General features: G+C 47.7%; 1 protein-coding gene across 14 annotated transcripts in view; it reads left to right on the top strand.

The window, feature by feature from the left end:
- IL1R1 (interleukin 1 receptor type 1) overlaps positions 1-19,671 on the top strand; it is a 69,769-nt gene that overhangs the window by 34,441 nt on the left and 15,657 nt on the right. For 8 of the 14 annotated variants that reach the window (XR_003524904.1, XM_027624019.2, XM_027624026.2 and 5 more), the window contains exons 2-4: positions 15,249-15,315; positions 18,020-18,254; positions 18,363-18,552. Coding sequence is in view for 13 of the 14 variants with exons in the window: in XM_027624019.2 (XP_027479820.1) it covers positions 15,249-15,315; positions 18,020-18,254; positions 18,363-18,552 (492 nt within the window). In the remaining variant the exon portion in view is untranslated. Of the gene's footprint in view, positions 1-2,780; positions 2,919-12,451; positions 12,593-14,041; positions 14,135-15,248; positions 15,316-18,019; positions 18,255-18,362; positions 18,553-19,671 lie in introns of those variants that run through there. The other 6 variants (XM_027624021.2, XM_027624020.2, XM_027624022.2 and 3 more) reach the window with 6 other exon arrangements.

Raw genomic sequence — 19,671 nt, forward strand, 5'->3', positions numbered from 1 at the left:
TCTTGCCAGTTCAGAGTTGTTTAGTCTCCACGGGCTCGAGAGTCCGTCTCCTCTATTCAGAATCCTTTCGTTTCCCAAACCCTTTTGTCCTTCTGGACTGTAACTGAGGTTCTTTGGAGGTGGTGGAGGTGAAGGGCATGGACGGCTCACAGCTTGTCTTGGTGTCTGGGGAGGGTTTCTGTCCATAGGTCACCTTCTGGACTTAACGATCCCAGCTGGGATCACGCTTGCCCCGGTGTCCCCAGCTGCAAGGGCTGCTCTCAGTGTTGGCCTTCTTACCCCTTAGCAGTCCCTTTGGAGGTGCTGGGGACTCGGAACACTCTGGGAGTGTTGCGTCACCGTTTGTGAAACAGCCTGTCCTCAGGGCCCAGGCAGCTCTGAGGTCATAGCTGCCCCTTGGCACAGACCACTCGGGACACAGGGCTTTGCTATGATGGTCCTGATGGCCTGTGACACCACCTCGGAGTCTCAGAGAGGGAAGGGTAGTGAGGGACACACACTCTAGATTGTGTCACGAGACTCTCGATGTTATTTCTGTTTCTCGTAAGTTTTTGTCAAACACATCTGACATCACCTTCATGAAGGGGTACGTCTCACACACTCGCATTCAGAGCATTTGCATGGTGCTGAGACCAGAGTACAGAGGGGTGACAATCTCCACCTCGTGAGTCTCCAACTCCAGGATGAAGCAGGGCAGGTGGACACATTAGCTACCCCGGAAATGAAACAAAGGGAAGAAGAAGTGGGGGAAAGTGGTCGGCACGGCTGAGTGAGGGAGGAGGTGAATTCAAGGTGCCAGATAGGACAGTAGTTATAGGTGAGAAGGGGAGGTCTTCAAAACCCATCCTCATATTAGAGGGGTGTTTGAGTGTCCTATCTGAGTCTAGGGGCCTATGTGTCTAGCAGGATGGTTGGGGTAGGGGTGGGTGGGAAGCATCAGAATATAAAGAAAAAAAAACAAGGAAAAGTATAATTTTAATTTCTACATGATTGCAAAGGCCAATTTTACTTTCGACTTGTAAACTGTTTAAAAACCTTCACTATAGAAATGGTGAGATGTGTTTATATTCACCAACAATGCTAGTTCTGCAGCATTGAGCCTGGCCTGCTTATTGTAGCTTCCGGTGGAGGATTCACAGTAAGGCCATGACGATGGGGCCTTGGGCTTAGAGGAACAGTTGTTCCCAACCCTGGCAGCACGTTGGAATCACCTGGGAGTTTTAATAACACTCACATTTGGGCCTCAGCCCCAGAGATTTTCATGTGACTAATCTGAGCATCAGTGGTCTAGATCTCTCTCCTGGTGATCCCAAGGTTTCAAGAACCACACTCTAAAAAGGAATATTAAAGAGATGGGGACATCTGATGAATTCTCCCAATATCATATTACTGGCCCCAGAGTTGAGCCCGTTCCTTGGAGAAAGAGGAACCAGATGCAAGCGCTGGAACCAGATAAAATTAAAAAAGAAAGAAAGAAAGAAAGAAAAATTGTCATCATACCAGGCCACAAGGCAGCATTAAGATTGATGAGTTATTGCTGCTGGTTTCTTTATCTGGGCCAGTGGAGGCCAGGGTTGTCTCAATTCTTGGGTTTCTGACAGAGCTATCAAGGGACGGGTTAGGGAAACCAGCACCTGCCCAGCCTGGAAGGGATATAGGAAGGGAGTGTGTGAGTTCTATTAGGAAGGAAGGCATTATCATCTACTCAATGTTTCCTCAGAGGAAGATGGCTCATTAAGTCCTCAAAACAAGTCAGGGGCTGGTCACTTGCTGGAGGTGCAGAGTGGAAAGGGAAAACCTGCTTCCAAGCCCCTGGCTGTTGGGCTTAGAGCCCAAGGCAGCCACTACTGGTACCCCAGCGTCCTTCCCTCCGCCACCAAGGTCCACGCAGGATCCTGGCCATTCATTGCATTCCTCTGAGTACTGGTTCTCATGTGCAAAACCAGTGGATGGGAGTAAGTGGGTTTTAAGCTGAAAAGAATACCCAGTCTGGCCAAGAAGTCTGGTATCAAGACTGTACGACCTGTAAGCTGCTTTTTCATCTGGGCACATAATAACAAATAGCAGGTGACTCCTGTGTTGTATCAACCCCGTACTTGGCCCTGGTTTACAGTATTAATTTGCGTCATCTCCCCATGAGATGGGTGCTGCGACGATCCTTTTTCACAGAAGAAACGGAGGTCCCAAGAAGTTAGTGAGTCCTGCAAGGTCACAAAGCCAGTGCGAGAGAGCCAGGGCCAGGCCTCAAGGCTCCAGTGGCTGACCCACACTGTCTTGTCTCTTTGGCTGGAAAGTGTGGGGCCTGAAAGCCCAGTGGTGGCTCGCGAGCTCGATTCGCCCAACTCATGCCCAGGGACCCCGCTGTTGGGTGGTAGCCAGGTTGCGATGTCCCGGTGAGTCGTCCCAAGTCACTTCGGGTGGGACCACCGTCGCTGCCCCTCCGTGGTGCGGGGACTCCGGGCCCGCGGGGTTACGCGGGGCAGGGCGGCGTCGCCGGCTCCTCGGCTCCTCGGCTCCTCCGGGTAGGCGCGGGGCACCCGGCCAGCTCGCTCCCTCCCGGGCCCAGCCCGCCCTGGCGTCTCCGCCCGCCCCCGTCCGTCCGTCCGTCCCCGCCCGCGGCGCCCGAGCGGGAGCCCGAGCCCGAGCCCCGGCGCAGCAAGAGCCGCGCCCCGCAGTTCCCGCGCGCGAGGGCGGCGCGGTTCCTGCTCGTGCCCGCGCCCGCGCCCGGACCCCGGAGCCGTCCCGGAGCGCGCGGCGGCGGCGGCCGGGAGGGGCGGGAGCGCGCTCGGCCGGCGCCCCCAGCAGCCCGGGCATGTGACCGCCGCGCGCCCGCGCCCCGGAGCCCCGGAGCCCCTCGCCCGGCTCCCGGGGCGCTCGCCCTGTCGCGCTGGGCCCGGGGCCGTCGGGGGCTCGCTCAGGTAGGAGGAAAGTGCAGTGTGCGGGGTTGGCGGGGCAGGCGGTCGGGGCTGGGGGTACCCGCCGTGGCTTTGACACCTTTCCCCTCCGCACCGACCGCGCACCCTTGCTTGTCAGTTTGTTGTGGAAGAAGGTGATGGCGGTGAAATCTGTGGGGTTTTGTTTGTTTCTATTCCTGTGTGAAGCCGGAATAAGAGTTGTTCAAATCCCTTTGGGAGCGAATTTGCGATGGTCCTGGAGGTTGTTCCAGGGTGTGTGTGTGTGTGTGTGTGTGTGTGTGTGCTGATGCTGAGTGTAGCTACAAACAGACATGCGGAAGACATTCACAGCAGGCAGGGCCAGTACCTCACAGTTTATAAGGCCCTTTACATTTCTCTTTCATCCCCCCCAGCAGTCCTGGAGAGACAGGCTATTATCCCTTTCCTTCCACAGCAGAGTGAAGCAGAGGCTTAGACTGGCACCCAGAAGGAGATTGAACCCTCTGGACTCCAAACCTATGCCTTCTGCTTTACCGCACGATGGCTCCCAGGGTCAGTGCCTACCAGGGCTTTATCCTCTGTGCTGCTGAGGGTGCCCAGATTCCTGCCAGGAACTTTGCCTCTTTGAATAGGGTGTGGGCACCCTGGCTGCCCACAGGCTGTCCCCAGTGATTCCCACTGGCAGGAGATGCTCCTCAGAGGGGCATGTCCTAGGGGTTTTAGCTCCACAGCCTAGGAACCGAGTAAGGGAAGTCTCGGCCACGGATGCCGTGGAGAAAAGGGGAGCTGAGATCCATTCAGCATTGGAAGGTGCTGTCTGGGTTACCCTGACTTGGTACCAAGCTTCTGGAAGGTGAATGTATCAAATGGAACTCCATGAATATTGGTGAACTGAGGGGAGCCAGGGGATGCAGTGGGGCGAGGGGTGGGGGGTCGGTGGGGGGTGCGGGTAGTGCTGGGAAAGTTTGCTGCCCCTTTCCCCACCTAGTTTATGTGCAGTTGTGGGCATCTTTTTCTCTCTTGACTGCTTTTAATTTCTCATTTAATATCCTATTTACTATTTCATTTAATATTCTGTATTCATATCCTGTATTATGTTTTGTACTAGACAAAAACGGGGGGCCTTTGGGATGGGATTTGATGAGTGAAGGGATGTGGAACCCCTTATTTTCTGTCTTATTTGGCTAGCTGCCACTGTACTGCGTGTGGAGCATCACTTGCACCTGTCCACCCTTGGGTAGCCTCCATGTGGTTCCAGAAAGAACGTTTGACCTGAATTCTCATATGACCTATGCATGGCCGAACTACAGCCTCCTTTTTTTAATAGGCTCTACTCAGCCCTGTGTGGCGTAATGTGGCAAGGACTTTCTTTATGGCCTTTTTTTTTTTTTTTTAATAGGATCTTTTGCGTAAATCTTTCACTGTTGGCGAAACACTGTTTAAAATTCGATCCACTTATTTATTTAACAAATGTTTATTGAATATCTACTATTCCAAGAACTGAGGCTAGAGCAGCAAACAGGACAGATGCAAATCCCTGCCCTCTAATGGACATGAATCCTCTTGGTGAAGTCCCAGCACAACTGCAGTCTCTCTGCATAAGGAGTTTCTTTGAACTTTGCCTCTTTGAATAGGGTGTGGACACCTTGGCTGCCCACAGGCAGGAAACCATTCAGTATCTCCAGTGGAGAGGGCAGAAAGGTAATGGACACAGATATGGCTCCCGGGTTCCTAAGGATTGGCAGGGGTGCTGAGATATACTCTAGGGCTCGGCTGTGCCCTCGGATCAGGGAAGATGGAAAACTTGTGGTTGGGATGCATTGGTGGGAAATGGGCGTCCACCTGGAAGCAGGTAGAGATGTTGTCAACAAGAGCTTCTCATTAGTCCGTGTGGCAAAGCTGGACAATTGCAGTGAAACTACCATAACACAGGGGTAGGCAGGTACAGAGATTCTGCTACATGATGGACCCACTGTGAACTTGCCTGTTGAAGGAAGCAGGCCTCAGGAGGCACTGGGACTCACTGGCCGTGGTCCAGCCCCATGATGTTCCCTATCTACTGCTGTGCATAGGAACTGGGTTTGTGTTTTCCTTTATTTGAGGTTTCCAGGAGGTCAGGCGGTCTTGCAGCCTCTGTTCCGTCAGCAGCTTTGTGCCTCGCTCTCTGCACCCTTGCCCATCCCAGGAAATGTGCTGCAGCCTCCAGGTCATGCTCAGCACTTGGGAGTGTGTGGAGGAGCCCTGGCCCCAGAGTGATCCCACCAAGTGTTGAAAGGGCCTGGGGTTTCCGAAGGTCCCTGTTCACCTGCATACCTATTTGTTTTTTTTTTAAATTTAATTTAATTTTATTATGTTATGTTAGTCACCATACAATACATCAACCTGCATACTTTTGAACTCTGTGCTGTCTCTTCTCATACACGTGGCCAAATAGCGGAGGCTTTTTTTTTTTTTTCCATTCCTACCTGTTCCAGAAAGGATTTATAAGGTGCCATAGATTAAAAATCGGATGAAAGAAAACCAAGAGTGGAGATGAAGTGTCCCCTGAAATGAGTCTAGAAATGCGTCAAACGTAAACCTTCATGAACTATATATTTGCAGAGTTGCCAAGTTGGGCCTGCAAATAGGGAAGTAAGCCGGTGCCCCAGCCTTGCCTATACCTTAGCATTGCCTGAGGAGCTCTGATGAGAAATGGCAGGACTTGACCACAGAGCAAACAAACTAGCATCTCTGGGGGTGCGCCCAGACACTGGTATTTTTAAAGCCCTCAGGTGGTTCTAGCGTGGAGCCAATGTTGACAACACCGATGTACTTTCCTGCCAGAAGTGGGAGAGGGGGAACCTGGTGGGGCACAGCCGTCTGTGTCTTCAAGATGTAAAGGAGGTGCTCAGGAGAAGTGAGAGAATTCCCGGGACGGAGAAGAGTGGGAACTTTCCCCTGCAGGTCCCGGTTTAGGAGGTGCCAAGAGCAATTTTAGTCTGTCTCTTGAAATGATTCCCCATTGCCAGTGCAGTTGGGTAACCGAGTTTCAGGTGGACTTAGGGTGCTAGTAGGAAATGGGGGAGGTGGCTTGTGCACCCCAAGTTCTTCCATGTGTGGCCTCCCAAACCAGAGAATGTAGGGACCCCGGCAGATACAGCCCATGACTCCTGACCCTGAGTTCAACATGCTGTTGCTTCAATCAGGGCTTCTCAGCTCATCCAGAATCCGCTACCCATTATTTTAATGCAAATATTTGCAATTCTGAAACAATATAAGAAAGCTTACCCGCAACGGAATTTCCAGCTAATCAGTATAATAGCTAGATGTAAAGAATCACTATGTGGTTGGATGCTTGGGCAGAGCCAAACTAGAACCCAGTGAAGCCACTAAATGCGTTATGGAGACTGGACTATAACATCGCAGGGGACGGCTCCAAGTGTGGTCCAGAACAGAGACATTCTGGTAGGGATGCAAGTACCCCTGAATGATGAGTGACTTTTGCTCAGGGTCTAAGGTCTAAATGGTAGTCAAAGCCGGTCCTCTCTGTTTTCACAGTAATCGCATTTCTGGAAAATTCAGTATGTCTGAAAAGTGTGCCAACAATAAATATTCTGTATAAGTGTAGATGGAGTTAGGAACTAGGCTCCCCAAATGATAAATGACGTGCACGGCTTGGAGGTCATGCAGGACAAGAGACAGTCTTTACCTTGCGGAACTGCCCTGTGTTGTTCTGGAAGTGACTACTACTCAACGCTTTGTTGTGATCACCCAAAGTGTCCCCTTCTCCATACTTTCAAAAGTGCTCCCTTAGCAGCCATTCCAGCCCCTTTGAGAACCAGGGGTTTCCCCTCATCACTTGGTAGTAAGTGATTAAAGCCCTAATGCCACTGTGCACCCTGACAGCAGGGCGCGGATGGGGTGTAAGCCAGCCATCCGGAGTGCACTCCTGTTGACTGTTACACGGGGTCATATTGGTGGTGATAGAAATCAGAACAGTGGGGCCGTGCGCCGTGAAGGGTGGCTAGTAAGGGACACAAAGACTCTTTAGGGGAGGATAGAAATGGTCTGTATCTTGATGGGGTATTCCTGGGGTATACAGTTGTCACGGTTAATGGAATTCTACACTTAAGACTTACTGTGTGTTTCACCGTGTGCATATTATATCTCAGTAAAAAAAATCCAGAGGAGTGAAGACAAAGAAAAATTCGTACAGAGAATGTCTAGTCCGCCTTGAGTACCCATAACTCTCACTTTGAAACGGAGCTGTTGTCACTGGACCGGCGGGCAGTGCTTGGGGACAAGCCCTGGGAGGCAGGACTCAGTATGGAGGCTGTGGCAAGCGGAACTGGAGCCGTGCCAGAGGGCCGACGGGGTCAGGCAGATCATTTGAGAGGGGACAAGGGACGGGAGAGCAGGGCCTTTCCCATCACCGGGTCTGGTTGCTGTGATCCAGGAGTCCTAGCAGGTTCGTTGTGGAGAAACAGACCCTGTGTTAAAATTCAGTCCAACCATCAAGAGGCTTGGGTCTGGCCCATTCCTGTCTGTGGCCCTCTGGTAATGGTAATCCTGCCCCTCTGTGCCTTATTTTTCCCTTTGCTGTTAAAACGCATGTGAAACCACCAATCTGGTGGCTTTGTGCCTTGTCATAGCTGAACAACTTAGACTGCCTAGCAACACCTAAAACCTCTGTGGCTATTTTTACTTTATCTCCATATCCCTGTGCACGATAGCCTTTGATGATTAGAAAACCTTCCTTGCCTTGTTTGCGTGAGTAAATAAGCCAGATGAATCTGCTGTGAGCCAGGCTTTTGGATCGTCTGATAAGAAGATCGCCAAAATTTCAGTGTTTCTCAGACCTTCCGAGATGATGAGTGTTTCTGTTGCCTCCGTCATGGGAGTGGTTTTGTTTGTTCATAGTTCTGTATAACTTTTTCTCTGGGGGAAGATCAGGGATAGCCATGCTGAACGAACACACGGTGGGGTTTTAGGATGTCTGTGTGTGGTGGGGTATGTGTCACTCTTCTCTGCAGAAGGGAAATAGTCGTATCATACCGTGGTGACCCCCAGACTCCTCTGTGTCCGCACCCTGGTTCTCCTTCCATGTCTCGAGTGTGGAGCCATCCTGGGGGGCCTCCTCAGTGTTAGGGCGAGGTTGCTCTGTCTGGCCCCATGGGTGTGACGTTGTGTGGCCCCCATGGTTCCATTTCCCGTGACTGGGACTGGGTAGAGATGATTGTTGTCTGTGTAGGGCAGTGCCTCCCAGATTTTACCACCAAAGGACTCCTCTTGGGAAATGAAAAGTGAATGCTCAGGCTAGCACTCCAAAGTGGCTCACCCTCAGGGCTAGTTCTTTGATGACTCATGTTTTACCTCTGGGAGATTTTTCTTTCCATTTCATAATATAGCAGTGTTTTCTCTAATATAAAAAATGACTCTGCCCAGAAAATCCTTGAGTCAAATCAGTACCCCAGGAAGTTCGACTCTGAGTTCCCTGGCTGAACACAGCTTCCCCTTGGGGATTTGCAGATTCTAGATTAAGAAACAGGGACTTGTGTAAGCCCAGAATTCTAAAGAATCTTCCACAATCACGTGGTTCTATGGCTTTATGAGTAAGTTCCTTTACACCTTGTCTTGAAAACTGACATTTTTGGTCTTAACGATACTGGAGACTGTTTAATTGCCATTTGAGTCCTTATAACAGGTGAAGATCATAATTACAGGCTTGATTTTAATACCATGCCCCGCTCCCCATAGGTGTTCACGATGGTTCACGTGGAGGTGTGACAATTCAGAAAAGGCTGAAGAACCTGCTTTCATCTTTGCTTCTTTCAGGGAACAGTCCCTCCTCAGTTTTACTCAATGTTGAATAGTGCGTGGGATGAGAAGTCATATTAAACGAGGCTGTGTATGTATTTGTGAGGCACTCAGTGTGAAGAGTGAGCGGGTAGGCGGTGGAAATGTGAAAACTGCCAGTAGGATTTCCGTTTAAATTTCAGACGTGGGGCCCTTCAGGTCCCTGGAAGGAGGAGGAGGCTTCTGCTGTTGTCTTCCCTTTCTTCTTGGGTTTCTACCGAGGTGTGGCTCCTGCAGAATTTCCCTTAGAGCCAGGTGAGAGGGGTCTCATCCAGGCCCTGTACTTCAGAGGGTCCTGTGCTGCTTCTCAGCCAGCCGCGGGCCTCAGCATGGCCAGGAGTCTGTGGGGCTAAAAGGATGTGCCTCCTTGGAGCCTGTGCCCACCAGCCTGGCCGTAATCCAGGTACCCGGGACCCTGGAAATTCCTTGTCCAAAGAGCCTGGGCAGAGCTTATCTATAGGTCTCTTTCTTAGGTCATTCCCCTATGGACTCCCGCCGCTATGCCTCCCTGATCTGCTGAGTGGCCCGGGCTGTATGGGCGGGGGGAGGGTAGACTTGGATGTGTGGAGCGGGATGTCTACCCGTATGCACGCTCAGGGCCCCTCATGATACGTGACCGAGCGGGGGGGCCATCCAGGGAGTCCAGTTGGGAGGTTAACGTGGACAGGAAGAGCACAAGCCCCATGAGGGGCTGCTCCATGCAGATGCTGTGTGGGACAGTCCATGCTCCCAGAGCCACGTGCCTGCTGACCCCCTCCCCAGAAGTGGACCCACACAGTGCATATGTCTTCATGAGGTCTGGGGTGTGTCTGATGCGTGCCACCTCTGTCCTGTGCCTGGCTTCTGGACTGGCAGGCGAGACACACAATGTGGGGGAATTCCTCAGGAATAAGAAGGAAATTCCTCAAGGTTGTGGGAAATTCTTCAAGAATAAGAAGGCGTTAATAGATGCACCATGGCCACAACGTGGGAATGACCTCTCCTTCCCTCTGCACCGGGGCCCTGGGCCTTGGGGAAGCCTCTTGGGTTCTGGTGACTGTCCCTCCATCCCTCAGCTGTCAACTTTTCCTGTATCTGCACGGGGTATGGAGTTCCTTGGAGCCGGACAGGACAGCTCTCGGAGATGAAGCAGGGCTTCTGCTGAGGAGCCTGCACGTCCATCGTTAATTCTTACACTCCCGTCTGTGCTTCTGTAGTTGAGCTCCTGCTGAAGTCGGTCGTGCTAGGTCTAGTAGGACATTGCTGTATGCCTCACGGTCACGTTGCCACTTTCTCTGTAATAAACAAGAGGCTTCGCATGTATCCATCGTGTGCCACAGAGCCATGGTGTGTACCGGTTTCCAGATACGTTGTAATCACCAAAAAGCAAGGGGAACTGTACTTGGGAAGTTCACAATGGCTCGCTTTTTCATGTGATTGTCATAGAAAGCTCTGCTTCCTGTTTTCCCACCCCAGTGCACTGCAGCGAATGGGCTAGGCTGCTAGGGGCAGGGGGGTGGCCAGCCGAGCCGCCTGTCATTCTGGGTCCCGGTCGGGCGTCGGTAGCTCGGTGTCCCTGGGCCGCTGCACCCCAGCTGGAATCCACTCTGGAAGGGATGGTAGGCAGGGTGGGAAATTTCATATGTAATACAGATATCACTGCATGTAAGGGTAGGAAAGGAGCGGTGTGTTAATTTTTGGGAGCATTAATCCTTTCCGCTTCCTTCATCCTTTCATTTTAGGTGGAGGAAAATTCATCTGCACAATAACACAGTGGAGTAAATCTGTAATGTTTCTTATTGTCAATACTTTCTAAAAACATTTTGAATTTTACTTGTAAACTGATTTCAAAAGTCGCAGCAGGTTTTCGCTCCGTGGCCTCTGGACAAGGGAGGTTGGCTTAGCCGGTATCCCTCCCGGCGGGAGTCATGTCCCGTGTCTGGTTCTGCTCCTTCTGCTCCTCCTCAGCGTCCTCCCTGGCTTCCTGGCTGTGCAGCCTTTGTGTAACCCCTGAAGTAGTAGTCTTCCTTTTCCAGTGCCATTCCCGGCCCCATAATGGTTCCCCTCGCATTTCTGTTCTCTGACTCACACTCAGTACCCATACTCCATCCTTTCTCCCCTTGATTCGAGGCCAGGTTTTTGGCCTTGTGTAGTCTAATGTGAAGATGCTGGGTAGACGGGTCCCTCCCTCTCTCCCTCCTTCCCTGCCTTCCTGAGCTCTGACCACAATGCAGGCTGAATAGGATGGGGGCCCTCTTCACAAGAGTATGGGAGAGGGAGGTGATCTTCTCTGTACCTTTCTCTCCTGGCCCAGTTAGGGAAGGCCAGCCCCCAGGGGAGCCGTGGGTGCCAGAGCCAGAGGTCTGAGGCACCAGGTGCCCTGGGCCAGGGAGAACCTATGTGACTTGCTGCTCCTGGCTGTGGAGGAAGGGGGTGTCTACAGGGGCCCCCGGGAAAGGCCTCAGATCAGAATCAGCTCAGAGCTGGTGGGAAGTCACAGAAGAAGCGGGCTGACTGGAAAGGGTAGAACCAAGTGACAGGCCTGGGGAGCCCTGTGGAGGTGCCATGGAGGGAGAATGGCAGAATGCTTGCAGATGGGCAAGGAGAGGAAGCCGTGAACCCAGTAGCAGAGGATGGGAAAAAGAGACAGTGAAGATAAAAGTTCTTTTAAAAACTTTCTGGGGCAAAGAGGAAGAGGGAAAGTGAAGTGGTTTTTGGGGGACTTGGGAAGTCAACTCTGCAAAAGGTTTCCCGGACTTTCCAAATAAATTCATTCCTCTTGCCTATCCTTCTTCCCCCTCCCCACCCTATTCATTTCTCTGACATTCTCCCTACAAGTCCCCCCACCCCAAGCTGCGCTCATTTCTGGGCCACACTGATGGAGGTGGGGAGGGCACTGTGCTTCGGACAGGGGACGGGAAGACCAGGGAGTCTTTGGTTTTGTGTTATGATTCATGTGGATTAGCCTCTGTGCCTCTGATCCCTTAATGATGGGCTGTGTACCCTCCCATAAATCTGACATGAATGATCGGGTGCTAGTTGGTCCGTTTAATCCAAGCAGAGTGTTTGGTGTTGCATTAGTCAGGCTATTTTATGGATCGGGCATTAAAAGGCCTTATGCTTCAGCCTTACCAGCAATTGCAAAGGCCTCAGGAAATGAATCAGACCTGAAACAAATACCAGACTCCGAAATATCAAAAGTAAACTGTAAAAACCAGGGAATGGATGGTGCGATGTCTGCAGGACACAACAAGGACACATCTCAGCTCAGCTTTTTGGAAGTTCTTTCAGATTCTGTAATTTGGAATGCAGGTGTATCAGTGTGCTTGACAGAAGGAAGCCCGAGCACTCACAGCGTGCCTGTTCTTATAAAGGGCCTGTTCATTTTTTTTCCCTGACATCTGGTTCTCTCTCTGAGCTCTGTTCCCTAAGGGCATAAAGTGGCGAGATGCCCGTGGGTGGTTCCACCTTTCTGCCTGGGCCCCGCGAAGTGCCAGGCTATGTGTGCTTATTCCAAAAGAGATGGTGGTCGTCAACCTCTTGGTATTCCTGACCCCCTGTGATTCGATTTTCTGAAACAGTTGTCTCAGAGGACTGTGGAACATAGTGCTCTTTAAACATGTGACTCATTTTTGTCAGCTTGTGTTGGTTGTTTCTGGACACCTCTTGAGGTCTGGGCAGTAGTCGGTAGCTGGAAGCTTCCTCACTGAAGCTCACGCTGGCATGTGTGCCTCCTTCCCCAGGTAGACTTGCCCCTCAAGGATGCTGACTCGGTCCTGAGAAGCAGGAGCACTTCATACAAGAAAGGGCCATCTCCAAGGTAACAGGGCTGCTTCCGTCAGCGCTTTCTCACAGACGGCTGGAGCCTCCAACCTCAGCTTCAGGTGATTCTGGCGTCTCTCTCACTGCGCACAGAACGTTCTGTTTGTCCGTACACTTTCCTTTGGGACAGCTCCATGGTTTTACCTGATTTCTGAAGCGGTCGGTGACCCCACTGAGGGCCACTGCTCACCCACTTTCCGAGGGCCACTTACCAATCACTACGGCTATGACCAGTGTGCTGATGGCTCCCAGTGCACTGTGTGCTGTCCAGTTCCAGCACATTCCAGGCCCTGTGTCCGTGTCAGTCAGCTTTCAGCTGACACTCGGATTCTCCATTTCTGTCGGAGGCAACACTGCTAGCTAGCCCCAGCAGACCCAAGCCCAGTGGGGCTGTGAGTGACACCCTTGGGTCATCTCCCCGGGCTCTGGAGTGTGGGTTCTGGAACATGTCCCTCTTACCTGGCTTGGCCCTCGCTGGTCTTGGTCTGAGTGAATCGGGGCAGCTGCATCCCAGCCCTCCCTCAGCCCTCCTCTTGCTGGCCTCTGAGCGAGTCTCAGATATGCCCCCTTTCTGTCTATCCCTCACTGCTGGCTGGCTCACGGCCACATCCTCTCTCATCTGGACACCCTTTCACTGCAGCCTGCTCTCCCTGCCTACCCTCTTGTCTCCGGTTTATATTCCACATGGGTGCCGAGATTTCTACGAAATCTGATTGTACACCACCCTGTGGCTTAACACCTTTAAGTGATTCTCTTTTTTTGCCATCTACAAATTGCTGTCCCAACTCCACAGCCAGGCTCTGTGTTCTGGGCACTGTCAGCTTCCCCAGCTTTGCTTCTTGGCTTCCCACCTTTGGTTGATGCTCCAGAACTGGTTGGGACTGGTCTCCTCCAGATGCTCCCCACCACCTCATGAGGTTCAGGTAACCCCTCCTCCAGGCTGAGTTAGGGCCCTGGGCATTCCTCTCCCCATAGACACCCCCGCATCATCGGATAACTCTGTGGACCTGCCCGCTTTCCCCGCTGGCTGATGAGCTGCTTGAGCCAGACCCTGGGTCATTATTCCTGTTTGTTCCCAGGGCCACGTGTAGATATTTACTACGGCATGTAGTAAATATCCAGTATACAATTGTTGAATTCAGCAGTGAATGAATAAAGAAATGAATGGATATCTGGAAACATTGCACCAAAGCTTGTACTTGTCATCAGCATGGGGGTGATTATAACAGCTAACATTTGAGGGTGACCATTTGCCAGATGGTTCTACACCCCTCACACCTGACAATTCATTTCACCCTCAACAGTTGTCAATGACAAATACCGCTAAGATGGGGAACTGAAGCATGGAAGCTGGGCTTTGATCCAGTGCCATTGATGGGAGGGTGTGGGACTCATCCGTGATCACATGGGGCTTATGCCTAAATTGTGGCCATCTTGAAGGGTGGCTTCTTGTTTTTATTATTTTATTTCATTAATTATTATTATTATTATTTTTTTGTCTGTGGGACTAGCACTCTGCCTGGCATATAGCAGAACACAGATGCTGTTGAGAGACTTCCTCAGTTGGCCACCCTTTCAACTATTGGCAGTGCAAGTCTAGTCAGGTTTGGCATCATCCTTGGAATTTCTGTGTTGTTTGGGGGGGTGGCTAGTGGGGTTTGTGTTAATTTTTGTCTGGAGCATGGTTAGTTTAGTCTCGGGTGCATCTTAACCTCCCTTCCACTGTCCTTCCTTGGACATATGACCCTTAACCACATCTCATGGCCAGGAGATGACCCCCCTTGCCCTGAGGTTCTGGGGACTTATCTGGATTCAGAAGGTCCCCTGTTGAGAGGAAGGGGCCATTATCTCCCCTGCTTTTTCTCAGAGCAGTTCTGGGGCAGGCAAAGCAAAACCTGGACCCAGGGGGCTTGGCTTCCATGTTTATAGACTATCGGAGTGGCAATGGCTCAGTGATCATCTGACTCCTTGCCCACGGGTATGTATGAGGGAACTGAAGCCTTAGGAGGCGTTGTGTCCGACATCACACTGCCCTGTGGTAGCAGGCCATTTGCCTTGGACCTGTAATGAATCAGCATTTCCCCACAATTAATTTAGAATTACATCTTGAGATAGAATCTGTATAAAACTCACTCTGGCACCTTCCTTTTCTTCTCCCATGCTTAGTAATCAGACAAGTCAGACCTTGTAATTGCATGAACTAACAGCTAGCCCTGTTCACTTAGTTTCCTGGTGTCTTTATATTGTTTTAGATAAACTAACAGGAGCAGTTGATTGGCCTGGAACCAGCCATTGGGAAATAATTTAATCCTTTATTTTCTGCCTCTCTATCATGGAGCCTTAAAACACACACCCACACAGTTACAGAAAGAGCTAATAAGCCAGGCTGCTAGACTTCTTATTTTAATAATTGAAATATAGTTTAAAAGTAAATATGATAATAATGCAATTAATCTGGGTGCACTTGGGAGAAGGCCAATTTACGTGAATAAAATGTCAGAATTACAGGATATGTAAGGAATGCAGTCTTAACTGTTGTGAGGTAGGTCCCCAATTCTGACCAGAAGCATGATCACATTGATGTGGGGAGACTAACCCATCATTGTGACTTGGGGATGAGGGTGGAGGCAGGTGGGAGTTAATGTATATGGTTTTAGAGATTTTTCTGGAATAGTAACATTTTTATTTTTGTTTCACGTCCATACCTCTCTTTTCCAGGAGAATATGAAAGTGTTACTCAGGCTTGTTTGTTTCATAGCTGTATTGATTTCTTCTCTGGAAGCCGGTAAGTTAAGCATTTCTTCGTGTTCTTGTCTGCTGAGAAATCCTATTATTTAGAATACATGAAGAACCTTCCCTGACAGAGTCATTTTTTTCCCTCACCTATTTCTGTTGAATCCCAGAACAGAGAGCCTCCTGATCCCAGAACTGTACTGTACATTCTCTCATTTACGGATTGGGAAACTGAGGCACAGTGAGGCTAAGAGTCCAAGCTCACATAGCTAATGTCAGAGCAGGAGCTAAAATCCAGGCCTCCAATGTCAAGGCCAGGCCTCCTCCGACTTTGTTGCTGATTGAAGAGTGTGATGGGAGATCCTGGCTTTCATTGAGAAGAGGTGTTAAATGTAGTTGTTACGAACCCATAGCTGAGAGCCATCAAGAGATGGCTTTGTTTGTTTGTTTTAGTCCGGCTTCTTTCAGTCAGCATAATTTTTTTGGGATCCATTCATATGGTATAAATTGATAGTTATTATTTTATTACATGGTAGTTGTCTATTGTATGGGTATATCACCATTTATTTATCCATTCACATTTGATGGACATTTCAGCTATTTCTAGTTCTTGACTATTCAGAGTAAAGGTGCTAAGAAAGTTAGCGTTCAGGTCTTTGAATGGGCATATGTTTTCATTCCTCTTGGGTGAATACCTCAGAGGGGAATGGCTGGGTCATATGTTAGGCTTATATCAAACTTTTTAAGAACCTACTGAAGTGTCTTCCAAGCAGTTGTACCATTTTATACCCTCACCAGCAGTGAACGTGAATGTGAAAGTTCCACATCTCACCAACACCTGATATTGTCAAGCTTTTCAATTTTAATACTGAAAGGAGTAATACTTGTTTGTAGTTTTAATTTCCATTTCTTGCTAATGACAATGAACTTCTTTTCATGTGCTTTTTTGCCATCCATATATCACAATTCACTTTCTCTCCTTTGTTTGACATATACTAATAGCTTGTCTTTTTAAAAATAACTGCTCTCAGGCTTATGGTATCTGTCTTTAACTTATTGCTGTGTGATACTATACTATTTCACATATACTATAAAAAACATAAAACAATATACATCCACTTCTCTCTTCTCGAACTTTGTCTAATTGTTCCCTAAACATTTTACTTCTTTATATGTTACAAATCTCACAATCCTTTTTTTATTTTTGCTTTAAACATTCAGTTATTTTTAAAGAGATTTAATAATGCTATGGCTTGAGGTCCACTAATCTTTTTTTCTGTAGTGTCAAATCTGCCATTAATCATATCCGATATATTTTTTAAGTTAGCATTGTAGTTTTCATCATTAGAAATTTAAATTAAAAAAAGATCTCTATTATGTCTCTACTCAACATGTTTGATCTAGTATCTTGAACAAATAGAACACAGTAGTAATAACTATTTGAATTTTCAATCTGTTAAGTCTGTCATCTATCATTTCTGGGTCAGTTTTGATTGACTATTTTCTTTTTTAAAAAGATTTTGTTTATTTATTTTATTTATTTATTTTTATTTTTTTATTTTTAAGATTTATTTATTTATTTGAGAGAGAGAGTGAGAGAGAGAGAGCACATGAGAAGGGGGAGGGTCAGAGGGAGAAGCAGACTCCCTGCTGAGCAGGGAGCCCGATGTGGGACTCGATCCCGGGACTCCAGGATCATGACCTGAGCCGAAGGCAGTCGCTTAACCAACTGAGCCACCCAGGCACCCTGTTTATTTATTTTAGAGAGAGAGAGCGTGAACACAAGTGGGGGGATGGACAGAGAGGGAGGGAGAAGCAGACTCCCTGCTGAGTGGGGAGCCTGAGGCCAGGCTCAGTCCCAGGACCCTAAGATCATGACCTGAGCCAAAGGCAGGCACTCAACTGACTGAGCCACCCAGGCGCCCTGATTATTTTCTTCTTATCATTGATTGTATTGTCCCACTTCTTTGCACACCTAGTAATTTTTTATTGAATGCTAGACATTGTAGGTTTTACCATTTTGAGTGCTGGGTATTTTTGTATTACTAGAAATGTCCTTGAACTGTTCTGCCACAAGGTTGTCACTTGGAAATAGTTGATCCTTTCAGGTTTTGCTTATAAGCTTTATTAGTCAGAATCAGAAAAAGGCTTATTTTAGGCCTAATTTGCCCCATCTACAGGGTCAAAACCCTCTGGGTACCCTACTGATGTTCCATGATTAATGAGGTTTTCCATTCTAGCTGTTGAGAACAGAAGTATGTGCTCCAGTGGATATTCACTCTAATCCTTTTGGCAATTCTCACTCTGGTCTTGGGTAAATTGTAGGGCTCACCTATTCTGTTTTCCATCTTTCTGGTATTTCTGTCCTTTGTTCTGTGATGTTCAATGTCTTGAATATTGTTTCATATACTTGGTCCATTTTTTTAATTGTTCAGGTGGGAGGGCAAATCCAGTCCATTTTGTACTGAAGCAGATCTCTCTCCTGCTACATTAGCACCAATTTTCAGATGAATAAAGAGGGGATAAGAGAGGTTAAATAACTTTCCTAAGGGGACACAAATAGTAAGTGGCACGACTGGATTTGAATATAAATCTGTCAGACTTCCAGGATGATGCTTTTAATCGTAAAGCTGTTAAAACTCATATATAATATGAACTGATGTATTTTATAGTTAATGTGTTTAAATGTTGATATTACATTAAGAAACATGGATGAATTTCTCACAGAAATTGCTTTCTCTTTTTCCCTTTTAAAGACATATGTGAGGAACGTGCAGAACAAGTAATTTTAGTTTCATCTGCATATGAAATTGATGTTCGTTCATGTCTTCTTAACCCAAATGAAAAGAAAGGCCCTATAATTTGGTATAAAAATGACAGCAAGACACCTATATCTATGGAAGTAGCCTCCAGGATTCATCAGCATGAAGATAAACTTTGGTTTGTTCCTGCTAAGGTGGAGGATTCAGGATATTACTATTGCACCATAAGGTATGAAAGGAATCCGTATGTTGCAAACATGTGTTCTGTGTGCCTGCAATAGATAAGGACAGAAACATCGTTAATTGTGCTGAATTCACCTATTTTGATTGATTTTAGGAATTCAACTTACTGCCTCAAAATTAAAATAACTACTAAGTTTGTACAGCATGAACCTAACTTGTGTTACAACAGAGAAGCTATATTTACACAGAGACTACCTGTTGCAGCAGATGGACAACTTGTGTGTCCTTACATGGAGTTTTTTAAAGATGAAAAAAATGAGTTACCCAAAATAGAGTGGCATAAGGTAATTTTACGTGAAATACGGTATTTTACTTTTTCAGCAAATAAAATTTTCTGTGCTAGACAATAGGGTGAATCTGCAGGATACTTTTTCATTTGACGTATTGCTTGCTTTCGCCTGGTGAAACTTAATAGGAAATTTTTTTTTTTTAAGTTGTAAGACTGCATACATTTAATGAAAGTCTTACTTTCTGTTAATTTTATTTAACAAGATAAAGTTGAGAAAAGGATAGTAGAAATAAAAGATGTAAAGATAAGCTGATTATAAATTTAAGGTGTTTGAGAGATCTCTATTTATTATAAAACATATTGTGTTTTTGTTTTATTAAAAATACTAAGTGGTTATTAAATAACTGAATGGTTTCTGTAACTGTCTTTTTTTTTTTTTAAAGATTTTATTTATTTGACAGAAAGAGAGAATGAGAGAGATAGAGAGAGAGAGAGAGAGAGAGAGAGCACAAGAGGGGGTAGGGTCAGAGGGAGAAGCACTCCCTGCTGAGCAGGGAGCCTGACGTGGGACTCGATCCCGGGACTCCAGGATCATGGCTTGAGCCAAAGGCAGTCGCTTAACCAACTGAGCCACCCAGGCGCCCTAAGTTTCTGTAACTGTCTTAAGAGTGGATTGGCTAGCATTCCATGGAACACGTCATGTTTTGGCACCTTTGATCTACCTAGTTTGTTGGAGCTTACAGGGGAATCATCTTGTAGAGGTTAAGAAGTACAAAATAAATAATATCAATGCAGAAAGGAAGTTCAGCATTACTGAGAAATTATGACGTTAGCATTCTGTCCTCAAACATGGTTTTCTTGCAAAGTAAATTTGTCTTCACTTGTTTTCAAAGTGCAAGGCTCATAAGCGTAAAGATTTAATACCCTGGGAATGTAATTGGGACTATTGCCAAAAAAATACTATATTTTAAAACTTGCACGCAAGGAACATAGTCATATATATTCACATATATGCTCAGCTTGTGATCATGTGTGTGGTTGACAACAGAGGAGAAATAAACAAGCGTATGATGATGATTATTGTAAATTTTCCTGAGGTATTCAATTCATATATGTAGGAATATCTATGAATATGAATATATATGTATATATACATGACACGCATAAGACATTT

Source organism: Zalophus californianus, chromosome 8 (assembly GCF_009762305.2).
Source record: "Zalophus californianus isolate mZalCal1 chromosome 8, mZalCal1.pri.v2, whole genome shotgun sequence".
Taxonomy (NCBI): domain Eukaryota; kingdom Metazoa; phylum Chordata; class Mammalia; order Carnivora; family Otariidae; genus Zalophus; species Zalophus californianus.